This window comes from Schistocerca piceifrons, chromosome 1, assembly GCF_021461385.2.
Source record: "Schistocerca piceifrons isolate TAMUIC-IGC-003096 chromosome 1, iqSchPice1.1, whole genome shotgun sequence".
NCBI classification, from domain to species: domain Eukaryota; kingdom Metazoa; phylum Arthropoda; class Insecta; order Orthoptera; family Acrididae; genus Schistocerca; species Schistocerca piceifrons.
Window position 1 is genome coordinate 1,020,248,282 of NC_060138.1, and position 27,473 is coordinate 1,020,275,754.

At 39.5% G+C, this 27,473-nt stretch overlaps 1 protein-coding gene across 1 annotated transcript in view; it reads left to right on the forward strand.

Moving 5' to 3' along the window:
• Window positions 1–6,552: 6,552 nt before the first annotated feature.
• Window positions 6,553–27,473, forward strand: part of LOC124777299 — a 29,064-nt gene continuing 8,143 nt past the window's right edge. Inside the window, exon 1 of the mRNA XM_047252655.1 lies at window positions 6,553–7,433. Within this exon, the coding sequence (XP_047108611.1) occupies window positions 6,553–7,433 (881 nt within the window). The remainder of the gene's footprint in view (window positions 7,434–27,473) is intronic.

Consider the following 27,473-nt stretch of genomic DNA (forward strand, 5'->3'; position numbering starts at 1 on the left):
TCCACCTCCAGAAGTCTTTCGTTGTGTGTATTTCGAGAAGAATCAGAAACAATTACTTTTTGTAATTTATTTGTACATAATTTGTGTTTAATAAAGTTGGACCACTTTGTTGAGTGTTTCGACTATGATGTACATGCTGTTTTTCGACCACTGGAAACAACAGCTAGAACAGCAGCATGAGCTCATACAGGAGCTGGCAGATCCATTTTCTTGTGCCAAAATTGGCCCCTTTTATCTGACCCATCAGTGCTGCCCCTCAAGACTACTCATCACTTTCAAGTGAACATTTGCGACAAAAATGCCACACATTTTAAAAGTTCCTTCAACATTGTAAGCAACAGTAGACAGTTATGCAATATGGATTGCAGAACTACAATGCCTGGCTAGAAAAGGCAAGTTTGTATGATGTTGTGGACTATCATGTGCAAAATAATTAATACATGATGTGGTGATTAGATTTGCACTGGACAGTAAGCGTGTGCTCGAGCACCATGACAATCAGGTGCTTCTTTAACTGAAAATTTGTCTATTATTAGGGCTTTTGAGGTTACTCAAGTTGCTTGGATTTCCATTTCCACAGACTGTGTGGTATCAGAACATTCATCTCCATCAGCAACTACAGCATAATCTAGTCTGTCCAACAGTGACACTGCAAAAATGTTGTGGCTGCAGGCGGCAGTCGAGCGAGCAGCTCTCACTTGACAGGGCAGGAGATACCCAGTGCCATAACCGCTTTTCCATTCAGTTTTGGCAAAATATTCACAGACAGCCCAGTTATGCTGATTGTTTTTCCTCACATGCTAAACATAGTTGCCCACATTTCAATGATGTCTGTCAATGGCATTTTTGCAAGTGTCATACAGTAGTTGTCTATCAGAACCAGTCAAGGCATCAGCAGTCATGTGCACCAACGCAAATTTTGTCCAGTAAGTCTCCTTGGGTTGGGGTTCTGGGCGAATTTTCCATAGCTCTTTCCATATCCTGAACCTAACCAGTCCTTTTCCTTCATCTCCTTCATCCCTTCTGCCACAAGAAGGGGCCAGTGGCACCAAAAATTTGCGAATTTCCTTAACTTTAATGTGTGTTTTCTCTTGTCCCACTTGGTGAGTGAGTTTTTTATCTACCCATTGCTAATAAATGGTACCACACACCACACTGTCTTACTCTGTCAAATACAGTTCACAGCATTTCCATGTTATTCCTTTTTGAAATCTAGGGGGTCAGTCTCAATTACTAATATCTCTAAACATCTTCTTTTGGCATCTTCACCCTTAAAATCAGCGTGAGCTAAGCTATGGGCTGCCACTCATGAAATTCCGATACTAGGAAATGTACTTTTGGGATTAACACATACGCAAGTGACCAGAACCCTTACCTCCTCTGTAGTAGCAAAACTCTAGGTGGAAAATATTTTCAGCCTGGATGCTTACATGACCTTGGGATTTTCTATCCAACAATCAGTCCAACCAATTCAGACTACCATTCCATGTGCAGAAGTAGATTCTTTGTGTCTCCAGTATGCTCTTGTTTTCTCCAGGATTCTAATTTGTGTGCTTGAAATTTCCCAAAGCATGCCCTATACCTCTACCTTGTGGACAAAGTTAAAGCAGAACTGGATCACTCAGAGGAGTTAAAAGTGCTTCCCCAATTCCTTATAGAAGATGAACCTCATCACTGAGCATTGTTCACATTATGCCTCTGTGGGGTCCTGAAATTTGGTAAATGATCAATTGGTTTGTGGACTCATATCACCCTTCTGTATCTGGAAGAATTATTTCCAAAAATAGCAGAGGTCAGTATTTTTCTAAGACCAGTCTTTTGGAAGCTTATTTTTAACTTCCTTTAAACAAGGCTTCCAGAGCCATTCTGGTTTTAAATATTCTGTACAACTTCTATCAGTATAACAAGTTAACTTTCAGCATTTCTAGTGTACCACGAATCATTCAAATTTTTTTAGAACACACTGTTGCCAATATTCTTCAATGCATCAATTACCTAGATGCCACAGTGCTCACAGGATGAACTCTGGAGGAGCGTAAAGCAAATTTCCAGTGAACATTTTCTATCCTTTTCCAATTCGGGTTAAAGTGTATCTGATTATGTTTATCCATTATGAATATTTTAGTGTATCTTGTCAAAATGCTCCTTTCTTTCAGCTTCTCATAAAGTACAGGACATAGGACATATCCTCAGCAAGGATGGCAGCCATTTTCCATATTCCTACACCAATGCACGTAAAGAACAAGTGAATTTAATGGGCAAGGATACCTATTATTCCCAAATTATCCAACAAATTGTAACAATAGCTCAACCACCGAACTGTCTGCAGGGAAAACTTTCCAGTAACCTGCAGCTTGTCACCAAGAATTTCTTGGACTGAAGCAATGTCTCCAAACTACACCTCGGCTGACTTTGTATCAGTCTCATTTACCAATCATTTTGGCCGGCCACTAACATGTCATCATATGGCATTGAGACATTGTACCATTTTAAGTGCCTGAATGGTTCAAAACTGCCTGTTGCGTTTTCCTCTAAGGACCTCACAACATGGCAAGAGAATTACTGCCAAGCAGAGAAGAAAGCACTGACAATTATCTTCAATATCAGAAGTTTCTAAGTTTCCTGAATGGCAACAAATTTCATTTGATGGCAAGTCATAAGTCATTGTTCTTCAGATTGAACCCCAAGTCACAGTCATCTGAAAGGACATCTCAAAGATCACAATGCTGTTTTTTTCTTTTTTTTTTCTAATATCACATTAACAATATGCCATTCCTCTTACAAGGCAACACCAATCCACAATCAAAGCTTGATGGGACTCTTGCATGGGTATCCATGCAAAACCTGTAGTAGTCTCCTTCGGTAGCAGAGGATGCAGATACACATTTTAAGGTGGACGTAGCTGGGTTTAATCAACGTGGCTCTATCACCACCCAACAAGGGTGCCAGCTGGTCCTAGTGGCCACAACTTGTTCTGCCAACATCAGAATCAGATCTGCTTGTGCACCCATGGCAAACTCCATCTGCAGATCTGTTACGCTGGTGGAGGCAGATCACCTCCCTCACCTCAAGGACCAAGAACTGGTACATGTGCCTAACATTGTGTAGGGCCCCCTCGAGCACTCAGAGGTGCCGCAGCATGAAATGGGAAGCACTCAACTAATGTCTGAAGTAGTGCTGGAGGGAACTGACACCATGAATCCTAGAGTGCTGTCCAAAAACCTGTACGAGCACAAGGAGGTGGAGATCTCTTCTGAACAGCAAGTTGCAAGGCATCCCAGATACGTTCAGTGATGTTCATGTCGGGGATGTTTGGTGGCCAGTGGAAGCATTTAAACTCAGAAGAGTGTTCCTCCATTCTGTAGCATTTCTGGACATGTAGGGTGTCACATTTTCCTTCTGAAATTGTCCTGCCCAAGTCCATCGGAATGCACAATGGACATGAATGGATGCAGGTGATACGACAGGATGCTTATGTATGTGTCACCCGTCAGAGTCATATCTAAATGTATCAGGGAGGAGTGATGTATCATAGGTCATAGCCAAGTCAGAGACAAGGTCAACATTCACCATAGTAGCACAATTTTAGATGCCTACTACCTCTGCAGATTATGAAGAAATTGAAAGAAAGTGTTTGGTGAGATAAAAGAAATAATTCAGATTATCAAGGCAGACAAAAATTTAATTATAATGATGCACTGGAACTCAATAGAAGGAATAAGACAGGAAGTAAAGATAGTAGAAGGAAACAGACTGGGGGGGAAAGAATGAAAGAGGAAGCCATCTAGTAGAATTCTGCACAATGCACAATTTAATCATGGCTAACCCTTACAATATAAGAATCACAAAAGACAGTTGTAGATTTCAAGAGACCAGGAGGCACTGTAAGGTTTAAGACTGATTACATAATAGTAAGACAGAAATTTCAAAACCAGAAGTTAAACTGCAAAACGTTTCCAGGAGTTCCGTGAACTCTGACCAAAATTTATTGGTTATGAATAGCAGATAAAAACTGCAGAAAGGAAATGAATTAAAGGAGATGGGACCTGGGTTGTCAAAAGAACTAGAGATTATTGAGAGTTTCAAATAGAGCATTAAGCAACTGTTGATTTAAACAGGGGAAAAGAATACTATAAAAGACGTCATTATTAAGGAGGAAGGAAACTGCCATTCTATGGATCAGAGCATGAATGTCAGATCCCTTAATCGGGCAGGTAGGTTACAAAATTTAAAAAGGGAAATGGATAGGTAAAAGTTAGATATACTGGGAATTAGTGAAGTTCAGTGGCAGGAGGAACAAGACTTCTGGTCAGGTGAATACAGGGTTATAAGTAGAAAATCAAATAGGGGCAATGCAGGAGTAGCTTTAATAATGAATAAAAAAGTAGGAAGGCGTGCAAGCTACTACAAACAGCAAAGTGAATGCATTAATGTAGCCAAGATAGGCATGAAGCCCACGCTGTAACGTTCCCTGGCAAACTCACACATTAACAAACTGAAATTTATTTGTACCATATATGCCACTCTGAGCATTTGTATATAATGTAATTATTTAACAAAAAATATTATTGAATTTTGCGTAAAAGACATTTGTTATTATTGTAATGTTTTTTTGTAGTAATATTCTCTCTGTATTTAGTATGGTAATATTTCTATATTAAATATGAAATTGCGAAATGTGTCAATATCTATGATAACAGAGACGTGAAATTCAGCCAGAGGGAAATAATGTCGTGAAATTACAAAGAAATGTTAATAGTCAGCAATACTATAAAAGCACAATGCACTATGTATTCTTTGGTCTTTCTCGTTTAGAGCTGAAAGCGGTAGGAAGCTGTGTCGATGTATTCGGTGAATGGGTAGACGTCATTTGTCTGTATCTAGATTTAGCCGCCATTGAAGGAGAAATTACGAACTAATGTGAGTTGAATATTTGTTGTGGTAAAATATATTGAAATTTATAAAAAGTGTGTATTATTAATGTAAATTAGCTTGCCCATGTCATCTATAATATTTCTTTAAAGAGTTTTCAGCATCTTTTAGCGGTGTTGCTGGGCTGTGCCGCGACCGATCGATTTGCAGCGGCGGCACATTTAAAAAATTGTTCCGCTAAAGGAAAAATCAACCGAACCCGTAAATCGGGAACAGATAGATAAAAAATTAACAGTGAATTAAGAGAATGTTCTTCTTTTACAGCGATCCAGAGACTGACTGAGATTTTAAAAAATTGTTACACATTTGTGCATTCTTAGACGGATAGTTAACATTGAAATTTAACAATTTTGGCTCTTTCAAATAACTTTAATGTATAGCGAAGTAGGTTTGATCAGTGATAATTAAATGTCGGCTTGGTAATAATTAACCATTTTCTGCTAATAGTGATAATCTTGTGTTCAAAAGCTAACGCTGGGAAAGAATTCAGTAAAAATATTTAACAAAAAATCCACTGCATTTAGAAAATGTGTGCCAAGGCCGAATGATGTAAAGAATTTAATTTTCAACCAAATATTCTTTATCAGTTAATATGAGTTCACGTAATTTTTAAATGTACGTAATTCTTTTGAAAGTGAAAATTTTTATTACCACACGTAAATAAGAGAGAGGTTCTACAACAAAGTTCGCACGCAAAGAAAGTAAGGTAAAGAAAATTAACTTAAAAGCAAATTTTATTCTTTAACGAAATTTAAACAGCAATTTCGTTAAATTGGCGCCCAACGTGGGGCACGAATATGCAGTGGCCACTAAATACCCATGAGATAACTAGGGAATTATTATAGTCGAACTTTGTTGGAGAACATTTAATAATTTTTCCATGTATTGTATGTATTGCATAACCAATATTGTGTGGTAATACCTGTATATGATTTTTTGCATGAGAACACTATATACCCAGAGGCAAGCTGAAGAAGAGAGCTCATTATTTCGAAAAATTAATTACCTACCACAACATCAGGGGGCAGCTGCACCCAAGATAGATCACCAAAAGGTAAAGCTACAGTGTAGTTGTCCTGTGGGTAGTAAAGTAGCCTCAGTGCAGTGTTCTCGGATCATTAGTGGTGTGCTTGTTGTTAGTAAATTGTTTTAAAATAACAGGACATTTAGGTAGTTAGTCATTGTAGTATATAGTAAGTGTGTATTAGTTAATGTCCATTTCTTGTGTGATTATGTCAGTGAAACCTGAGTGTTAGGATATTTAGTTCAGATTTTATTTCTTTTACTTTTGAATGCATTATGGGAACAGCAGTGATCAATGTCTTGTAAATAATTACTACTAAAAACAGTCTTGATCACGATTTATTTTATAAGGTGACCGGTTTCGACCACTACTGTGGTCATCTTCAGACCATTGAGTGAGAACCCCTTTCTGTTGGAGAATCACAACTGTGATTCTCCAACAGAAAGGGGTTCCCACTCAATGGTCTGAAGATGACCACAGTAGTGGTCGAAACCGGTCACCTTATAAAATAAATCGTGATCAAGACTGTTTTTAGTAGTAATTATTTATTTCTTTTGTTTACTATGGTTAGATTGCGTAGTCAGAAGGATATCAACATGGATAATGAACAACAGTCAGTAAGTAGTGATACCGAGTTAGAAAGTGGGACACAAAGTAATGTTAGTGACGTAGTTCAGGAAGTACAATGTGAGAATCTGGGGGCAGAAGGGCAAGAAATGTTGCCACTGCTACCCAGTGATTCAGTTGATAGCGGAAATACTGTGCCACCCGCAAGCACTGGACACGGACCAGAGAGTGGTGAGGTGTCAGAAGTGCAATCATTAAGAGTTATGTTCGAGCGTATGCTCAATTTCCAGGCTGAATTTGTACGTATGCAAGCAGAGCGTGATAGAGAACGTGATGCTGAACAAGCAGAGCGTGATAGAGAACGTGATGCTGAACAAGCAAAGCGTGACCAGAGATTGGTAGCTGAATTTGCCCGTATGCAAGCAGAACGCGAAAGAGAACGTGATGCTAAACAAGCAGAGCGTGACCGACGCCTGCATGAGAGAGACTTGCAGTTAATGCAATCTTTGGAAGCTATGCAAAGTGAGATAGTTAGTTTGAAACAAAACTATGAAACCATACCCAAAACGGTGCAAGAACTAAGCGAAAGAGTAGATGGTATCCAAGTGGCTAACGCCAGTATCGTAGAGGAAATCAGTGTACTGACCAACCAGGTGGAACAATTAGAGATTGACACAAATCAAGTAATTGAGCACAAAGTGTCCGAACAAGTGCACAAAATGGAAAGTGAATTTAAAAAGGAAATAGACGAGAAAGTGCACGCCGCGATTGAAGCCAAAGACGCGGGCTCCAATGCGGAAATGCAGGACCTTGGAAGGGTGGTGCGCACTGACATTCCGCTATGGCAGCGGAATGTCAACCGTCGTCTTGCCAAGCTAGAAATCAGCTTGCTGCACGGCGACGCGCAGGGGTGTGTCACGCCAGCCAGGTCCAACAATGATAGGCTTATAAATACAGCAGTAAAAAATTGCGACTGCAAGACAGAACAGGCAACCAATGTAAGCGAAACAAATAAATGTCATTCCAAAGTAGTGATTGAAGAAAGCCTGATTAGAAACCGACAGTTTCAGACCTTTACAACGGAGAAGAAATCTGTTCACCCTGTAGTGTTTATCAAGGGATTTAGAAACATTTTGCCTAGCGTTTGGAGTCATACACAGAAAATACAGTTCGTTATGTCTTACATACAAGGAGATGCTGCATTATGGGCAACCGAAGCAGCTGACAGTTGCGATACATATGAGCAATTTGAAAAGGCATTCTTGGCCAAATATTGGTCAACATGTATTCAGGAGAGATTACGGAAGGAGGTATATAATCCAGAGCCGTATTCTCCACGATTAGGCAATTTGCGAAAATATTTTGAGAAGTACATTAATAAGAACCGTTATTGGGACGAGCAGATTTCATCCCGGGATTTGATCAGACTTTTGAAATCACACTTGCCGATACACGTAAAGGAAAAACTTATACACGTGCCCGAAAACGATATGGAACATTTCTTGTCTGTTCTGGACTCAATTGGCCTGATTCAGGAGGATGTTAAGGCAGCCTCTGAACAGGCTAGAAGTAACGGAAACGGTTACAGAAATGGTCGAAATAACACGCCTCCACCAAATAATGGAAACGGCGGAGGTAACAATAGGAGGCAAGATTATGTACAAAACGGGAATAGAGGCAGAGACCGGAACGGCAATAGTCCGCCGGTGAATAATGACCGGAAAAGGAGGTCTGATGACCGATATGAAACAGGCCCACCAAGCAATAGTAGATGGAAAAATGCCAGGGGGCCATGGAACACTAATACTTATAATGATGCAAACCGAACTTGGCCACAGAACCAGAGGCCCAGTCCGGACCGGCAAAACAGTGAAAGATATGACAATAACCGACCGCCACCACAAAATGCGCCAATTGCGCAACCGTGGCGGCCGACGCAACACAACTTACACATAGTGGAAGTCAGTGACACAGAGCAGCCACACCCATCCACCAGCAATAATCCAACAAACTAGATTCAGCCGAGATACGCTCTCCATGGTCGGCTGAGGTTTGGAGTGAGAGCAGCCCGACACAGAACAAAACATCGGGAATCTGTATCCTTAGGTATAATGACGGGGTACAGATGGGACATGAATTAATAACTGAACCATCCACGTGCATAAAGGAGCACAAAGACAAAGTACAAGCGATAATAGAGATCAAAATTAACAATATTGATGTGCAAGCAATCGTAGATACAGGTGCTACTGTCAGTGTCATGAGTATGGACTTATTCAGAGTATTGGGGAAAGAAAAGCGTATGCTGACTTTTCCCGTGAATAATTGTAAAGTCACTGGAGCCATAAGTGCACAGCGACAAATAATTAAACTCCAAGTGCGGGTAGAGATGTATTTAGGGGATGAAGCCATAGCGTGCTCATTCCTGGTAGTAAAGGGTTTAAGGGTAGCCTGCATTTTGGGGGTAGATTTTTTGAGAGAAAGGGACGCAGTAATCGACCTTTCTCGGGGAAAATTAAGTTTGATGAACGTGGGTAGGAGGATAGAATTGTCCATGCTCAGATCTGAAGAGGTACCTGTGCCTAATTGTAATGCTATTAACATAAAGTGTAGGAATCAGTGGATACTACATTTAGACAATCATTGTCTAGGACAAAATCTCTGTTATCCAGTCGTACAAAGTGATCAATTAAAAGCAAATGTCGACGCACTTGTGAACAAAGTATCACAGTCCGAAAATTCGAATTCAATGCAACAGCAGGATTTGGTACAGTTATTATCTAATTATGCAGATGTATTTTCAGAACGACCAGGAATTGTTAAGGGATATCAGTACAATATCGAGGTGAAACCTCACAAAACCTACTGTCGAGCCTCATACTCCATTCCTTAGTCCAAGAAGGAAATAGTAGCTATCTCTTAGCAGATCCCCACTCAGGGAGAGTACGGGGACTGTATCCGCGTAAGGATGTAAAAATATTCATACAGTAAAAGACTAATAGTCCTATGAGGACACCATTCTTTTGTAAATAATGAACATTAATGATGTGTGATCTGTAGAGATAATGTACCAATGTAGAAGTATTTAGTTATAAGAATATGATTGACTTTCTCTTTTGTTTATGAATATTTGTGTTATGTCTTCTTTTAATTTGTGTTATCTAAAACATGCTCTGAATGTCTGCACAGATAATCTGATTAGTGCAATTATTTGTAGTGTTAAGCTGTGACAAGAGTTCAGTCAAAAGGAACATTTTAGCAATGATTAGTTAGTGTACTGCATAATTTTTTATATGTGTGTCAAACTTGAAATATTTCTGGCACAATCTTTTCTATTATATATGTATGTATGTATGTATGTGTAGCTGTCAGATTGACAGATTCGAACCCAGAATAATATCAATAATATGAGACCCTGAGAACTTTATTATCTAACCAATGTTATCAAAAAGAATAATGCACCCAGTAGTGACCCGAGGGCACCATGGGAGGCAAACTTATTGCAAATTTAAGTAGCGCAAAGTTACGCACAAAGAAGCATCAATTAAAGCATGTGCAGATTCAATCAGTAAAAAAAAAAAAAAAAAAAAAAAAAAAAAAGGGAACTAGCCAGATACAGTCCAAGTCAATTTTAACCTACAGAGACTACACTGTAGTTACGTAGGACCTTGATAGTAAAGTGTGAAATGATTTCAAAGGAGTTATTGAACAATATGCCTGAATCCGGCTGGAATGCACAAATAAAATCTACTCGAACACGAATATAGATGATTTTTGGGCAAACTAATACGAAATTTTAATATTTGTTACCATGTACGCAAATATTACACACCTTGGTAAAGAGTTACGAATGTGCTGTTACAAAAATTGCACAGCAGACATTGTAAATAAAAATAAAGGAACTTAAACAAAAGTGCAGTATTGTGTGGCAGAGACAGACAGTGACTGTTAAACCTGCAGCAATACGTCACGAAGTTGTTGTGTATAAGTAATAAAAAACTGTATTATCGCCGTGTGTGCAAGTGGACAAGGAACTAGCACGACACGAACAGTGAGCCGATAACGGACGGTGGACCAAGTTAGTGTCAAACTTTAATTCTTTGTGTGTCAAGGGACGCCAGAAAAGCGCATTGACTACAGAGATACATTTTGTCCTAAGGTGAAACTTGCGTGTGACTAATAACAAGTCATGACATGGTGAAAAATATTGTGTGCCCATAAAACGTGTTACTGTGACAACGAAACATTGTGCAAACCAGACTAGTGAGGGCCTACTGAATAATAACTGCCAATAACTGTGTGCGTTCTTTCCCACAGCAGGAAAAATGCCCATAAGGATAGTACACTGTTTGTGAACTTGTTGCATGTTTGCTGGAGCACTGCAAGAAGACGTCACACGGGCGAGCTGATATCCAACGCGCATCTGGCTACCTCAGCCATGCAGCGGCCGCAGCAGCCCGTAGCAGACCAGACAGCCACGCCCCTCCGCGCCGTAGCTGTCAACACCGGGGGCGGTGACCTACACGGAGCCGACGCGCCGCGCCGAGCGCCGCTCAACAATCACTCTGCACCGCTCACCGACTACAGCATTGTTGTCATTTTCCAAAATATTTACACAAACTGCATAACATGTCAATGACTCCATTTTTGATAAACATTGAACATTTATTATGTATACCTGTGAACTGATAAGAGAAAATGAACACTAACAAGTGTAGGAGATGAATTTGTGACACGTAGGTAGTGGGAACATTATAAAAAGTGATGCTGTGCTAAATGATTTCAAAAAACTAAGTGATATATCCTAGGACAAGTGACCTTGCGGTATATCGTTGAACTGTATGTGACAATGATATTATGTAACCGTTGATGACAAACTGTTAAATCAATTCAAAAGAATGACTGCTAAAGAGACAAGATTAATCATGAACCAACTGGGATGGCTGGGCTCCGGCACAGTTTTGCCCAGGTTTCCTGTCTGCCTTCGCCCAAATGGGGGAGCCATAAACATATATAACCCTGGGACTAATTAAAAGAGCCATTCCATAAAAAAATACAGAATTGTAAAGAACGTTACTGGCACCATTGTGTCAAAGTAGAGAAACTCTTTGCCAAATGCTGCCAGGGGCAATGTAACGTTCCCTGGCAAACTCACACATTAACAAACTGAAATTTATTTGTACCATATATGCCACTCTGAGCATTTGTATATAATGAAATTATTTAACAAAAAAAATTATTGAATTTTGCGTAAAAGACATTTGTTATTATTGTAATGTTTTTTGTAGTAATATTCTCTCTGTATTTAGTATGGTAATATTTCTATATTAAATATGAAATTGCGAAATGTGTCAATATCTGTGATAACAGAGACGTGAAATTCAGCCAGAGGGAAATAATGTCGTGAAATTACAAAGAAATGTTAATAGTCAGCAATACTATAAAAGCACAATGCACTATGTATTCTTTGGTCTTCCTCGTTTAGAGCTGAAAGCGGTAGGAAGCTGTGTCGATGTATTCGGTGAATGGGTAGACGTCATTTGTCTGTATCTAGATTTAGCCGCCATTGAAGGAGAAATTGCGAACTAATGTGAGTTGAATATTTGTTGTGGTAATATATATTGAAATTTATAAAAAGTGTGTATTATTAATGTAAATTAGCTTGCCCATGTCATCTATAATATTTCTTTAAAGAGTTTTCAGCATCTTTTAGCGGTGTTGCTGGGCTGTGCCGCGACCGATCGATTTGCAGCGGCGGCACATTTAAAAAATTGTTCCGCTAAAGGAAAAATCAACCAAACCCGTAAATCGGGAACAGATAGATAAAAAATTAACAGTGAATTAAGAGAATGTTCTTCTTTTACAGCGATCCAGAGACTGACTGAGATTTTAAAAAATTGTTACACATTTGTGCATTCTTAGACGGATAGTTAACATTGAAATTTAACAATTTTGGTTCTTTCAAATAACTTTAATGTATAGCGAAGTAGGTTTGATCAGTGATAATTAAATGTCGGCTTGGTAATAATTAACCATTTTCTGCTAATAGTGATAATCTTGTGTTCAAAAGCTAACGCTGGGAAAGAATTCAGTAAAAATATTTAACAAAAAATCCACTGCATTTAGAAAATGTGTGCCGAGGCCGAATGATGTAAAGAATTTAATTTTCAACCAAATATTCTTAATCAGTTAATATGAGTTCACGTAATTTTTAAATGTACGCAATTCTTTTGAAAGTGAAAATTTTTATTACCACACGTAAATAAGAGAGAGGTTCTACAACAAAGTTCGCACGCAAAGAAAGTAAGGTAAAGAAAATTAACTTAAAAGCAAATTTTATTCTTTAACGAAATTTAAACAGCAATTTCGTTAAAACGCCTACCACAGTAGCACAAGTTTAAATGTCAAGGAAGAGAGACAAAAATTTAATAGTCATGGGGGATTGGAATTCTGTAGTAGGAAAAGGAAGAGAAGGAAAAGTAGTAGGTGAATATGGAATGGGAGTAAGTAATGAAAGAGGAAGCCACATGGTAGAATTCTGCACAGAGCATAACTTAATCATAGCTAACACTTGGTTTAAGAATCATGAAAGATGGTTGTGTATGTGGAAGAGGCCTGGAGACACTGAAAGGTTTCAGATGGATTATATAATGGTTAGATTGAGATTTAGGAACCAGGTTTTTAAATTGTAAGACTTCTCCAGAGGCAGATGTGGACTCTGACCACAATCTGTTGGTCATGAACTGTAGATTAAAACTGAAGAAATGGCAAAAAGGTGGGAATTTATGGAGATGGGACCTGGATAAACTGAAAGAAACAGAGATTGTAGAGAGTTTTAGAGAGGGCATTAGGGAACGATTGACAAGAACAAGGGGAAGAAATACAGTAGAAGAAGAATGGGTAGCTTTGAGAGAGGAAATATTGAAGGCAGCAGAGGATCAAGTGGGTAAAAATATGAGGGCTAGTATAAATCCTTGGGCAACAGAAGAGATATTGAATTTAATTGATGAAAGGAGAAAATAGAAAAATGCAGTAAATGAAGCAGACAAAAAGTAATACAAACGACTCAGCAATTAGATAGATAGGAAGTGCAAAATGGCTAGGCAGGGATGGCTAGAGAATGATTTGTAAGGATGTAGAGGCATATATCACTAGGGGTAAGATTGATACTGCCTTCATGAAAATTAAAAAGACCTTTGGAGAAAAGGGAACCACTTGTACGAATATCAAGAGCTCAGATGGAAAACCAGTTTTAAGCAAAGAAGGGAAAGCAGAAAAGTGGAAGGAATATATAGGGGGTCTGTACAAGGTTGATATACTTGAGAGCAAGATTATGGAAATGGAATTGGAAGTAAATGAAGATGAAATGGGAGATATGATACTGCATGAAGAATTTGACAGGGCACTGAAAGACATAAGTCAAAACAAGGCCCCGGGAGTAGACAACATTCCATTAGAACAACTGATAGCCTTGGGAGAGCCAGCCCTGACAAAACTCTACCATCTGGTCAGCAAGTTGTATGAGACAGGTGAAATACTCTCAGACTTCAAGAAGAATATAATAATTCCAATCCCAAAGAAAGTAGGTGTTGACAGGTGTGAAAATTACTGAACTACCAGCTTATAGAATTCTTTACAGATGAATGGAAAAACTGGTACACGCTGACCTCGGGGAAGATCAGTTTGGATACAGTAGAAATGATGGAACACGTAAGACAATACTGACACTGCAAATTATCGAAAAGATAGGTTAAGGAAAGGTAAACTTATGTTTCTAGCATTTGTCGACTTACAGAAAGCTTTTGACAATGTTGACTGGAATACTCTCTTTCAAATTCTGAAGTTTTCAAGGGTCAAATACAGGGAGCAAAAGGCTATTTACAATTTGTACAGAACCAGACGGCAGTTATAAGAGTTGAGGGGCATGAAAGGGAAGCACTGATTGGGAAGGGAGTGAGCCACAGTTGTAGCCTATACCTGATGTTATTCAATGTATATACTGAGCAAGTAGTAAAAGAAACAAGAGAAAAATTTGGAGCAGGAATTAAAATCTATGAAGAAGAAATAAAAACTTTGAGTTTTGCCGATGACATTGTAATTTTGCCAGAGACAGCAAAGGACCAGGAAGATCAGCTGAATGGAATGGACAGTGTCTTGAAAGGAGGATATGAGATGAACATCAACAAAAGCAAAACGAGGATAATGGAATGTAGTCGAATTAGATCAAGTGATGCCGAGGGAATCAGATTAGGAAATGAGACACTTAAAGTAGTAAATTAGTTTTGCTATTTGGGAAGCAAAATAACTGATGATGGTCAATGTAGAGCGTATATAAAATGTAGACTGGCAATGGCAAGGAAATCGTTTCTGAAGAAAAGAAATTTGTTAACATCAAGTGTAGATTTAAGTGTCAGGAAGTCTTTTCTGAAAGTATTTGTATGGAGTGTAGCCATGCATGGAAGTGAAACATGGACAACAAATAGTTTAGACAAGAAGAGAATAGAAGATTAGATGGGTAGATCACGTAACTAATGAAGAGGTACTGAATAGAACTGGGGAGAAGAGGAATTTGTGGCACAACATGTCTAGAAGAAGAACATGTTCTGAGGCATCAAGGGATCATCAATTTAGTATTGGAGGGCAGTGTGGAGGGTAAAAATCATAGATGGAGATCAAGAGATGAATACACCAAGCAGATTCAGCAGGATGTAGGTTGCAGTAGTTACTTGGAGCTGGGTGCTATAGGAGTGAAGAGCTTAGAACTAGATACACCGTGGTCAATGAAGTGGGGAAAAAATTTTGTGAAGTCAACAATGGCTCATGACAGATTCAGAGAGAGAATGCATTATCTCAGATCTGACATTAGATCCATAACATCAGAACGACTGAAAGAGGACACATTTGCTTCAGTATCAGAAATCTGGTATGAGTTCACTGCAAACACACAATGTACCTACATACCCGGTCCATATATAACAATCAACAAACATTTTTTTCCTTCAAAGTGCCTTTGCATATTCACACAGTTCATGGCCTCAAAACCGGACAGGCAAAAGTATTGGATGACAGTAGATAAACACTGCAAATATATTGTGAATGCTTTCCCTAATCTAGAAAAGGATGACATTAGACCGAAGAGCATCTTACCAATTTTGTTGTGAAAAAATTGATGCAACCTTACCTCAATAAAGGAAGAAATGTCATGTGACAATTTTTTCACCTCCTTGGTTCTCTCTGAAACCTTGAAAGCAAATGATAGAGGTCTATTGGGCATCATAAATTGATGTCGGAGGGAAATTCCAGTCTGTATCAAGAAGGCAAAAGAAGTGTTATACAGCACAGTATTGTTGAAGAGCAATGACACTACACTGATAGTTTACCAGCATCCTTATGTTAAAACTGAAAATGGTTTGAAAAAGAAGTCAGATACAGTTACATTTTATAATGGCTCTAAGTATGAAGTGGACGTGGTCGACCAAATGGCTCGCAAATACTTATTCACACATTTTACAACTTGCTAAATTTAGCTGGAATAAATGTCTGAGTATTGTACAATGCTCTAAACAAGGAAAAGTTCAAACGCCAGACTTCATACTGCAGCTGGGGGAGGAGCTTGCTGAGAACTATGTAGTAACCAGGAAGAAGAGTACCTCTGTCACACCTGAAGATAAGAAATGCAAACATGTTGCCCCGTAAAGTCTAACTGTGAAGGAAACAAATCATTCGTAAAGTGTCATATGTGCAAGAAAACTGTCTGCAACAAACATACATTAAAAGATGATTATTTGTGCTCATTATGTGCTGGTACCAGTAAAGGCACTCAGCAAATGTGTGTACATTTTTTAAAATAATAAATGATAATTTGTGAAGAGCTACTTTATTTTTGTTGATTTCATAATAAAATGCCCAGTACTTCAAAGAATAGATTCATTAGTAATAACAATAACCCACTGACACAGGAGAATAAAAGGGAAAGCTACGTCAGTCATTAGTGGTCCATCCGCGGTTCTAGGTATGTCAAAATATCAGTGGTTCTAGTGTTAAGCAGGAATGGCCAGAGGATTTAGTAGCACAGTTCAGTAGGGGGAAAACAGATACCGCCTACAGCAAAATTAAAGAGGCCTTTGGGGAAAAGAAAAGCAGCTGTATGAGTATCAAGAGCTCAAATGGTAAACCAATCCTAAGCAAAGCAGGGAAAGCTGAAAGCTGGAAGGAGTATATAGAGGTTCTGTACAAGGGAGATGAACTCAAAAGCAGTATTACAAAAGGGAAGTTAATGTTGATGGAGATGAGATGGGAGAGATGATACCGCGAGAAGAATTTGACAAAGCTCTGAAACATCTAAATCTGAACAAGGCCCCAGGGGTAGACAACATTCTGTTGGAACTAATGATAGCTTTGGGAGAACTAGCCATGAAAAAACTCTTCCACTAGGTCTACGAGATGTACGAGAAAGGCAAAATACTCTCAGACTTCAAGAAGAATGTAGTACTTCCAATTCCAGAGAAATCAGTTGCTGACAGATGTGAAAATTATTGAACTGCTACATACCATCCTGGATTTTCCATTGTTTGAACTATCTGTTTAATAAGTCATGGTTGCAAAATATTAACATGAATTCCGTACAGAAGAATGGTGGAAGCCAACCTCGGGAAAGATCAGGCTGGATTTTGGAGAAATATAAGAACATGTGGCAGTAAAAAATTGTGACACCCTCCACTGACCTGAACACGGAGTCTATGTGAAACATAACAGACCAATTTGTTGAGCATATTGGACGGATCAGTACCACAACTCTCAAATCACTGTGGGCAAGCCATCAACCAGACTGCAATTAACAAGATAATTATAATGTCAGAACCAGTAATCTCTACCTTGTGAATTATGTAAGTAAATGTTTATGGAGCAACAACAAATCAAACCTATGAAACTCAGTTGGTATGAGAATCTGAAATTTTCATATTGTTTTAGTTAACATGTAATGAAATAGATCACTCACTTTTGTTTCATCAGCCAAAATACTTGAAGTAATGTTTGGAATAACATGAGAACTGCTATTATCTGTTATTGTAATTACTGAATGTGACAAAAGATTACTTATTTTCAAAATAACTGTGACAATCTGTGAAGTAATGAAACCCAATACACTTGAACAAATTGTGAAAAGATACTTTCCTCAGTAAAAAACAGAATAATTAATGTTAATATTGCTCAAAAGCTCTAATCAAATGTGCTGCTAGAAACGGGGCTTAGTTTTGTTATTGCGTAATTAATGAAATTGTCAAGATCATTCTCTGTTCTGCATATCTGATGTAAATTCAATTTATGACATTGTTTTCTGACCAATTTGTAAGTTTGAAATGGATATTAGCAATTGTAACATTTCTGGATGTACATCAAATTAAGTTTTTAATTGCAATATTTAAAAATTGTAATACCAACAATGAAGTACTTGTTGAAAGCGTACATAAGGGCACAAGTTTGAGAGTTCATGGTTCACTGTGAGCTCAATATTCACATAGGACAATGTGTATCATTCTGAGTAATAAATAAACCATCTGAGGGTGTGTCTTTTACTTATTTCACATAGCATGCTGAATGGATATACATTACAACCAAATCCTGTGCTTGTGAAGACTTACTGGATATTGAATGAGAAGAAGTTAAGTACCTGAGTTAACCACCCTTCTGAACTGTTTATATTTTGTTGAGTCTCAACTGCCACGAGCTTACATCATTGTAACTGTCAAGAAATAAAATACATTTAGTTGAAGTGATTACGTCTCATGTGCCTTAATGAGTTTGACAGGGAATGTAAAAATGGGAAAGCAGGGATGGTTAGAGGAGAAAGAAAGATGTGGAAGCATGCATGACTATGAGAAAGATACATGACTCCACTAGCAATTTCAAGGAAACTTTTGAGAAAAACATAAGCACCTGTATGAATATTGAGAGCTGAAACACAAACCAATAGAAAGCAAAGAAGGGAAGATTGAAAGTGGAAGGAATTTAAGAGAGGAATCTACAAAAAGAAACAAACTTGGGAATAATACAATGAAAAGGGAAGAGGAAGCATGTAAGTTGAGATGGGACACTGGATATGCAAGAAGAACTGGACAAAGAACTGAAATACCTGAAGTCGAAACAATGCACCTGGAGTAGGTGATGTTCCCTCAGAATTGAAATACAAGATAGACAAAATACCCTCAGACTGTGGCAAGAAAAACTTAAATAGTTCCTATTCTGAATAAAGCAGATGATGTCTGGTGTTAATACTACAAAACTATTAGTTTATTAAGTCTTGTTTGCAAAATACTGTCATAAATTACTTATAAAAGAAAGGAAAACTGTTAGAAGTCAGCTTCAGGAAAGGTCAATTGGGATTCTGGAGAAATGTAGGAACATGCAAGGGCTTACGAGAAGCCAAAGAGTGTAGACAGACAAACCTACATTTATAGCACTTGCAGATTTAGAGAAAGTTTTTAACAATCTTGATTGGAAAACACTTCTTGAATTTTGACACAGACAGCAAAGGACTTGATAGAGCAACTGGACAGAATGGATAGTGCCATGAAAAGAGGTTATAAGAACATCAACGAAAGTAAAATACCGGTAATGGAATTTAGTGAAATTCCATAAGTAATGCAGTGGGAATCTGGTTAGGAAATTAGGCACTAAAAACAGTAAAAGAGTTGCTATCTGGGCAGCAATATTACCATATGATGGGCAAACTAGAGGGGAAGTAAAGTGTAGATTGGCAATTATAAGAAAAGCGTTTCTGAAACACAAACATCGAAAATAATTTAAAGTATTTCAAAGTCTTTCATGAAGGTATTTGTCTTGTATGTAATATTTTACAGAAGGGAAATGTGGACAATAAACAGTTCATAGAAGAAGAGAATAGAAACTTTTGAAATGTGGTGCTACACAAGAATCTGACAACTGACATGGGTCGATAGGATAACAAAATTAAAGAGGTACTGAGTTGATTTGGCAAGAAAAGCTGTTTACAGCACAATTTGCCTAAAAAGACGATATAGATTGATAGGACATGCTGTGACTACTGACGCATCAAGGAATACTTAATTTCATAATGGAAAAAAGGCAGAGGTAAGGGGCGGGGGGGGACCAAGGCCTGAAAACAGTATGCCAATTGAAAAGAATGTAGGTTACACCAGTTACACAGAGGCTTGCATAGGATTGACAGGAGGCCTCCATCCAACTAGTGTTTGGACTGCAGATAAACACTTATTTGGTTGCCAAGACATCAACATTAGTTCACTTCTGCTTCTCAAACCACTGTAGCAGAGTTCTGGCTCCAAGATGCTGACAATTATACTGCTGAAAGATGACATCTCTGTTGGGGAACATGTCAAGCATGAAGGGATGCAGATGGTTCACAGCTGTCAGTGTGTCTTTGGTTACTACCATGGGTCCCATGCAAGGGCAGGAGAATGTCTCCCATCGCATAATACTGCTCCCACCAGTATGCATCTGTGGCATGCTGCACATTCTGAGCCATCATTCACCTCAGTGACCACACCTGTGGAGACAACCATCAATCTAGTGTAGCAAAATTGTGATTCACCCAAAGAGCCGGCATGTTCCCATTTATTGACAGTAAACTCCAATGGTCCTGCACCCACTGCAATCATAACTGTTAATGATGTTGGGTCAATATGTGAACATGTAAAGTTGGTCTACTGCAGAGCTCCGTGTTCAACAATGTATGACAAACGGTGTGCTCCAAAACACTGGTGCATACACCACCACTGTGCTCCTTCGACAGAGATACCACAGATCACCATCTGTCCTACTTAAAAGAGCAGACAAGCCTTCAAAACCCGTGTTCTCTGAAGAGTCGTGGGCATCCAACCATTTACCACCTAGCGGTAGTTTTACTGCCCTCCTACCTACACTCCTGGAAATTGAAATAAGAACACCGTGAATTCATTGTCCGAGGAAGGGGACACTTTATTGACAAATTCCTGGGGTCAGATACATCACATGATCACACTGACAGAACCACAGGCACATAGACACAGGCAACAGAGCATGCACAATGTCGGCACTAGTACAGTGTATATCCACCTTTCGCAGCAATGCAGGCTGCTATTCTCCCATGGAGACGATCGTAGAGATGCTGGATGTAGTCCTGTGGAACGGCTTGCCATGCCATTTCCACCTGGCGCCTCAGTTGGACCAACGTTCGTGCTGGACGTGCAGACCGCGTGAGACGACGCTTCATCCAGTCCCAAACATGCTCAATGAGGGACAGATCCGGGGATCTTGCTGGCCAGGGTAGTTGACTTACACCTTCTAGAGCACGTTGGGTGGCACGGGATACATGCGGACGTGCATTGTCCTGTTGGAACAGCAAGTTCCCTTGCCGGTCTAGGAATGGTAGAACGATGGGTTCGATGACGGTTTGGATGTACCGTGCACTATTCAGTGTCCCCTCAACGATCACCAGTGGTGTACGGCCAGTGTAGGAGATCGCTCCCTACACCATGATGCCGGGTGTTGGCCCTGTGTGCCTCGGTCGTATGCAGTCCTGATTGTGACGCTCACCTGCACGGCGCCAAACACGCGTACGACCATCATTGGCACCAAGGCAGAAGCGACTCTCATCGCTGAAGACGACACGTCTCCATTGGTCCCTCCATTCACGCTTGTCGTGACACCACTGGAGGCGGGCTGCACGATGTTGGGGCATGAGCGGAAGACGGCCTAATGGTGTGCGGGACCGTAGCCCAGCTTCATGGAGACGGTTGCGAATGGTCCTCGCCGATACCCCAGGAGCAACAGTGTCCCTAATTTGCTGGGAAGTGGCGGTGCGGTCCCCTACGGCACTGCGTAGGATCCTACGGTCTTGGCGTGCATCCGTGCGTCGCTGCGGTCCGGTCCCAGGTCGACGGGCACGTGCACCTTCCGCCGACCACTGGCGACAACATCGATGTACTGTGGAGAACTCACGCCCCACGTGTTGAGCAATTCGGCGGTACGTCCACCCGGCCTCCCGCATGCCCACTATATGCCCTCGCTCAAAGTCCGTCAACTGCACATACGGTTCACATCCACGCTGTCGCGGCATGCTACCAGTGTTAAAGACTGCAATGGAGCTCCGTATGCCACGGCAAACTGGCTGACACTGACGGCGGCGGTGCACAAATGCTGCGCAGCTAGCGCCATTCGACGGCCAACACCGCGGTTCCTGGTGTGTCCGCTGTGCCGTGCGTGTGATCATTGCTTGTACAGCCTTCTCGCAGTGTCCGGAGCAAGTATGGTAGGTCTGACACACCGGTGTCAATGTGTTCTTTTTTCCATTTCCAGGAGTGTATTTCTGTAGATGTCCATGACAGTAGCACATGGCATTTGACCACTTTGCCGTTTTTCAGACACTCATTCACAGGCTCTGCATGATAATAATCTGCCCTTTCTCAAAGTTGGTTATCTAAATGGATGTTCCCATTTGCAACCCATATCTTCACTAGCCTCATCCCCATCTGTCTCTGCTCCACTTACATACTTTTGTTACCACGTCACATGCCCGCACACCACCAGGTAGCACCCAACAGTGCAGTGGGCAGTGGTCATAATGTTTCGGCTTATCACTGTACACACAATTCAGATGTCATAATCACACAGACAGACTGCGTAAAGACTACTGACAGTTATCAGACAAGTTTCACCAAAGGCAAGGACTTTTGTGAAACTTGCCTGTAGCCTGTCAGTAGCCTTTATGTAACCTTTGCAAGTTTAATGACATTGACTAAATTCAATGTATTTTACACACCACTGTGAGACATCTTTTATTTGGTATGCTACTCAGGCTTATAAGTAGTATGTGCTTTTGATTCATTTGATGTACTACTTTTCTACCAATGATTATTTTAAAAACCAAAACTGGTAAAGAATAAAATTGAATGTGTACAGCTGATGACTGCAAAAAATGCTTTTCTTCAATTATTTAACAGCTGTAACAAATTACCTAGGCAAAGTAATTTTTCAATATTTTATTTGCAGCCTGGAAATAGATATACATTCTATGTTAGCAATTTCATGTCACATTTCTTGTGCAGCGCTATAAAATTTTTCTGTTATTAAATAATTTGCTAATATGACACTCTTGAATGATGAAATGAAAAGGTCTGTCAGTAGTTGCACAATGCAGGTTAAATTTGGTTTGATGACAGCTGGCAGTTCCACTGAAGCTACTCTACATTTATTTGATTTTTTTTAAATTTTTGGGCAATTCACCAATATTTTAGAATGCATGGATGATATAGATATACAAATTTCAGTGCCCTGCCTTACTTTGTTAGTCCATAAAGATCACACATTGAATTGCAGTGAGAACCAACCATCTCCAAAAGCTCCAACCTGCATTCCAGAATGCTGGTCTGATCTGCTGGAGATTGCAGTCATGTACACAAGAAGAGTGTTGTTTGTGTGAATGGATGTGTGTTTCCTTTTCTGAAGAATACTCTGGCTGAAAGCTCAACATGTAACAGTCATTTTGTTGTGCCTGTCGGCAACTCAACATGTCATCTTTACAGTGAGTAGCAATCTACCTTTTTCCTTATATTTTTCACCTTTTTAATTGTAAGATATGTGCTGCTCCTGATTCATATCCCAATGTCTTCGTCACTCAAAAAAAAAAAAGAAAAAGAAAAAAAAAGGTTCAGGCTAGTGCATTTGCTTGTCAAATGCTTTAGTTTCTCCAGTACGTGTATTTTTTGCTTGTGCCATGATTGATATTCATGACAACCTGTGACATGGAATGTGACACCGGGTTTAAAAGTGAGATAAATTTTCACTGAAAGCATGGCTACATGCTGGCCATTTACATCATTGCCATTGTTAAATCAATCTACAATAAAATTTGTGAAAAACACGAACACACATACCATCTGCAACGAGATGTATCTATTCAGTACGAGTTGTCATGCAATAACAATTCCAAATTGTTTCAAAAACTTTCATAACCTGGCAGCACTTTTAACACACATGGGAGCGGTCAGATATTTTTTATCACTGCATACCTTATTCCTTTCTGAGCAAGAAAAACTTATGGATACTTGGGGCTATTTTTGTTCCTTGTGAAAGCTTTACAAATGTTATTTTCAAATAGCACCAGGTTCTTCACCACAAATTTCACAAGAATGTATTTACATTATGGAGCTGAATGCCTAATTTTTCAGTAGCCTATACGAAGCTCAGCATATGGACACCGGATAATATCCTTACAGCATGTTCCTGTGCAATGAAAACTGTGTACAAGGGGCATTCGAATGAAACCTGGTCACTAGTGTAAAGAATAGTAAAAATTTTATTAACTCAAAAATGTAGTTATACACAGTACACACATTTATCCCTTTGTGACACTAACCCAATTATTCCATCCTTTAAGAAGCTAGTAGGCTGCTGTTGGATCCAGGCCTGGACCAGTCGCACACTTCATCGTCCGTTGCAAATCGATGTCCACGAATAGCTTGTTTTAGAGATCCAAACACATGAAAGTCATACAGTGAAAGATCAGGACTGTACGGTGGAAGTTCCAGCATTTCCCACCGAAACTGCTGCAATGTTGTCTTCACCATATTGGCCATGTGTGGGCGGGCATTATCATGCAGGAGGATAACACCATTGGACAACAGGCCTCGGCATTTTGACTTTATGGCTCATCTAAGGTTCTGTAAAGTAGCTTGCTAACACTGGGCACTGACGGCGGTTCCCCATCCAGGAACTCGACAATCAGTGGACCCTCGTGGCCGAAAAAGAGGACATAATGACCTTTTTTTTTTTTTTTGGGTTGGTGAAGTTGCATGTTTCCACTGCTTGCTCTGACACTTGTTTTCTGGTTCAAAACGGTGACACCATGTTTTGCCACCTGTGACAATACATGTCAGAAAGCTATATTCCTCCTCATGATAGCATTACAGATGACTCAAAGACAGCATCATTCGAGTATTGGGCTGTTTGGCAGTCAGTTGGTGAGGAACCCATTGCGCACAAATTTTTTGAAAGTTCAAGTGTTGATACATTATGGGGTGGGCGGTGCCCACACTAATACCCATTAACCGATGGATCTTGTCCACAGTGGGTCTGCGGTTGTCCAAGATTAAAGCATTCACTTCTGCAATCATTTCCAGTGTGATGACACGATGAGCCTGCCCAGGATGAGCATCGTCTTCCAGTGACTCATGCCCCTCAAGGAATCATTTGCGCCGTTCCACAAAACTTGAATGACTCAAACTGTACTCACCGTACACAGCCTTTATCCATCGATATATTTCACGCGCAACTCCCTCCGCCGCCAAAAATCTAATCACACCTCATTGTTCCTGCTTACTCTCCTGCATGCCCACTAGTGGATGGTAACTTGTGTGACAACCTTCTGTTCGGCGTGAAACCACACTGGCATTATGCAACATCAAATGGTGGGCATGTGTCGGTCTCTCTACCAATAGGTGGTGCCACCATACCCACACTTACGTGGTGCCACCTTAGATGTAAGGCAAAGATAGATGCACTGACCATGTTTCATTTGAATGAACCTCATACATTTACAGGATGATCACATCTCTTTACACTACAGCCTGATCTTGAGAAAGTAACTTCCTAAAAATTTGATGGCACTACTTTTACCCACTCCACTTGCAGTTAGAAAAATGACCGCCTCAAAAATTAAAGCTCTGAGTAGGATAGAAGCATTAACGGCATGTATCATTCTTCCTCAAATGTTTAATGTATCATGTCAAGACACTTCTACAGAAAGATTAATGTATCCCCTTTACAAGAAAGGTGGTACAGAGAGCTGGCCATCTCAGCCTCCCAGTCTTCCCCATTACCTCATTGCTGTCATGTTGCAAACTTGCAGTCAAAAGGTGTAGTAGTGCAAGAGCCAGTGATAATACATCTGGGATGGCTAGCCTGCCAGCTCTGCAATGTTCTTAAGGCTCAATGGCAAGTGCAACTTATTCTTAAAACAGTGCTATGGCAAAGGAGGACAATTTTACAGATGTTAGCAGATACATAATAGCGCTGTACAGGATTGGAAAAGTGGCTGCAACCAGAGTAGTATTAAGGTACTAATTATTTAAGAAGTTGGGTCATTTAATTTCAGATGAATGATGCATCCAAGCCCACATCATTAGATTTTTCTGAAATCGTCCTTGTTTACTTTTACAACCATTTGGAGAAGTGAAGCTCTCTCTGTAACACACAAAACAAAGCTGAATTTTTTTTCAATCACAGATGAGGGTTCAGGGGGGAGGGCTGGAAGGTGGGTCACCTGTTAACAGTTTAAAAAAATTGCAATGGTAACTGGACAATGAAATAAATTTTGAGAACGTATTTGGAAATAGTGTTCCTCTGATTTCAGTTTGAAAGTAGGTACTACCCAATCTTCACCTAAGGAGATATACAAGTTTCAACTCTGGGCCACGAGAGAAAATAATATTTTCCTCTTCAATTTTTTATTGCCTTCTGGTTTCAAAAAATTTGTTTCATTATTTTAAAGATGCAAGTGAAAGAGATACTGGTATTTAACAGAAACAATGTTTATTAGCACTATTTTTAATTTATGATCGTTGGAAAGGGAATATGGTAGTGATGAGGGTCATGTTCAGGACAAAGAAATAGATGCCAAGGGAATCACAACAAGCATGATAAGGTACAAGACATAAGTGCAAAAATATCAAACATTCAACATCAACAACTTTAAGAGTGGCAGAGCCAAGCTGGGACAATTGCGTGCTAGTGTTTGCATTGAATTTGCAGCCCTTCAACATTGTCAGTGGCACAGGTTCCCATCAGTTTTTCCGAAGAATTAATCAGCTTTGTTACCAAATAAGGCACAGTGAGTGCATAAGAAAGGTCACCTTCTCCGAAAACACAAGCCAACCTATTCAAGAGTCATTGAAGTGAGATATGAGATCATGTATATACAAAAGGAAGACACAGACTAAAATGATCATGCTATGATAAGCAATCTTAGGCCAATCATCACTAGATTCCTTATCACACTATCACAACTAATACTGTAAATCACGAGAACATGTAGGAACTAGGAAACAAAGTACTTCTCCGAATCAAATTTGCTGTTTCTACAAAAACACAGTGAACATATGCACATGTAATTATGCAAGAAAGATTGCTGCTAAATATAATTAGTCTGGATTTGAGCAAATTTGTTTTTTTTTTATTATTTCTTTATTTTTGTCTAAGTCCCACTGAACTCAGGTTAATGTTGACTACTTTCAAACACCTCTGTTAATTATCAAACCATTACTTGCGTGGTACTGAAATGATTTCATTAATCACATTTGTACATCCCGAGCTATTCAACTCCGAATGTTCTGTGTCCTTAACGTAAGTGCCTATTGTACAATGAGTCATTGTTAGTGGAATGATGATTCAGTATATAACTGGCCCTTACATTATACACACACAATGTTCAAGGTTGAACAGTTATGAATAGCTCAATATGTACAAAATTCATCAAATGAGTAGAAGGAGTTGCCATTAAGAAATTCTTTTAATTTCCTGTTAAATGCTATATGGCTATCTGTCAGACTTTTGATGCTATTAGGTAAGTGACCAAAGACTTAAGTGGCAGCATAATTTACCCCCTTCTGAGCCAAAGTTAGATTTAATCTTGAGTAGTGAAGATTATCCTTTCTCCTAGTGTTGTAGCCATGTACACTGCTATTACTTTTGAATTCGTTCGGATTGTTAATAACAAATTTCATAAGTGAATATACATATACATATATATATTTTTTTTAAAGGCTACAGTGAGGATCTCTAGCTCTTTAAATAAGTGTCTGCAGGATGATCTTGGATGAGATCCAGAAATTATTTTGATTACACGCTTTTGTGCAATGGACAGTCTTTTACTCAATGGTGAGTTACCCCAGAATATGATGCCATACGAAAGCAGAGA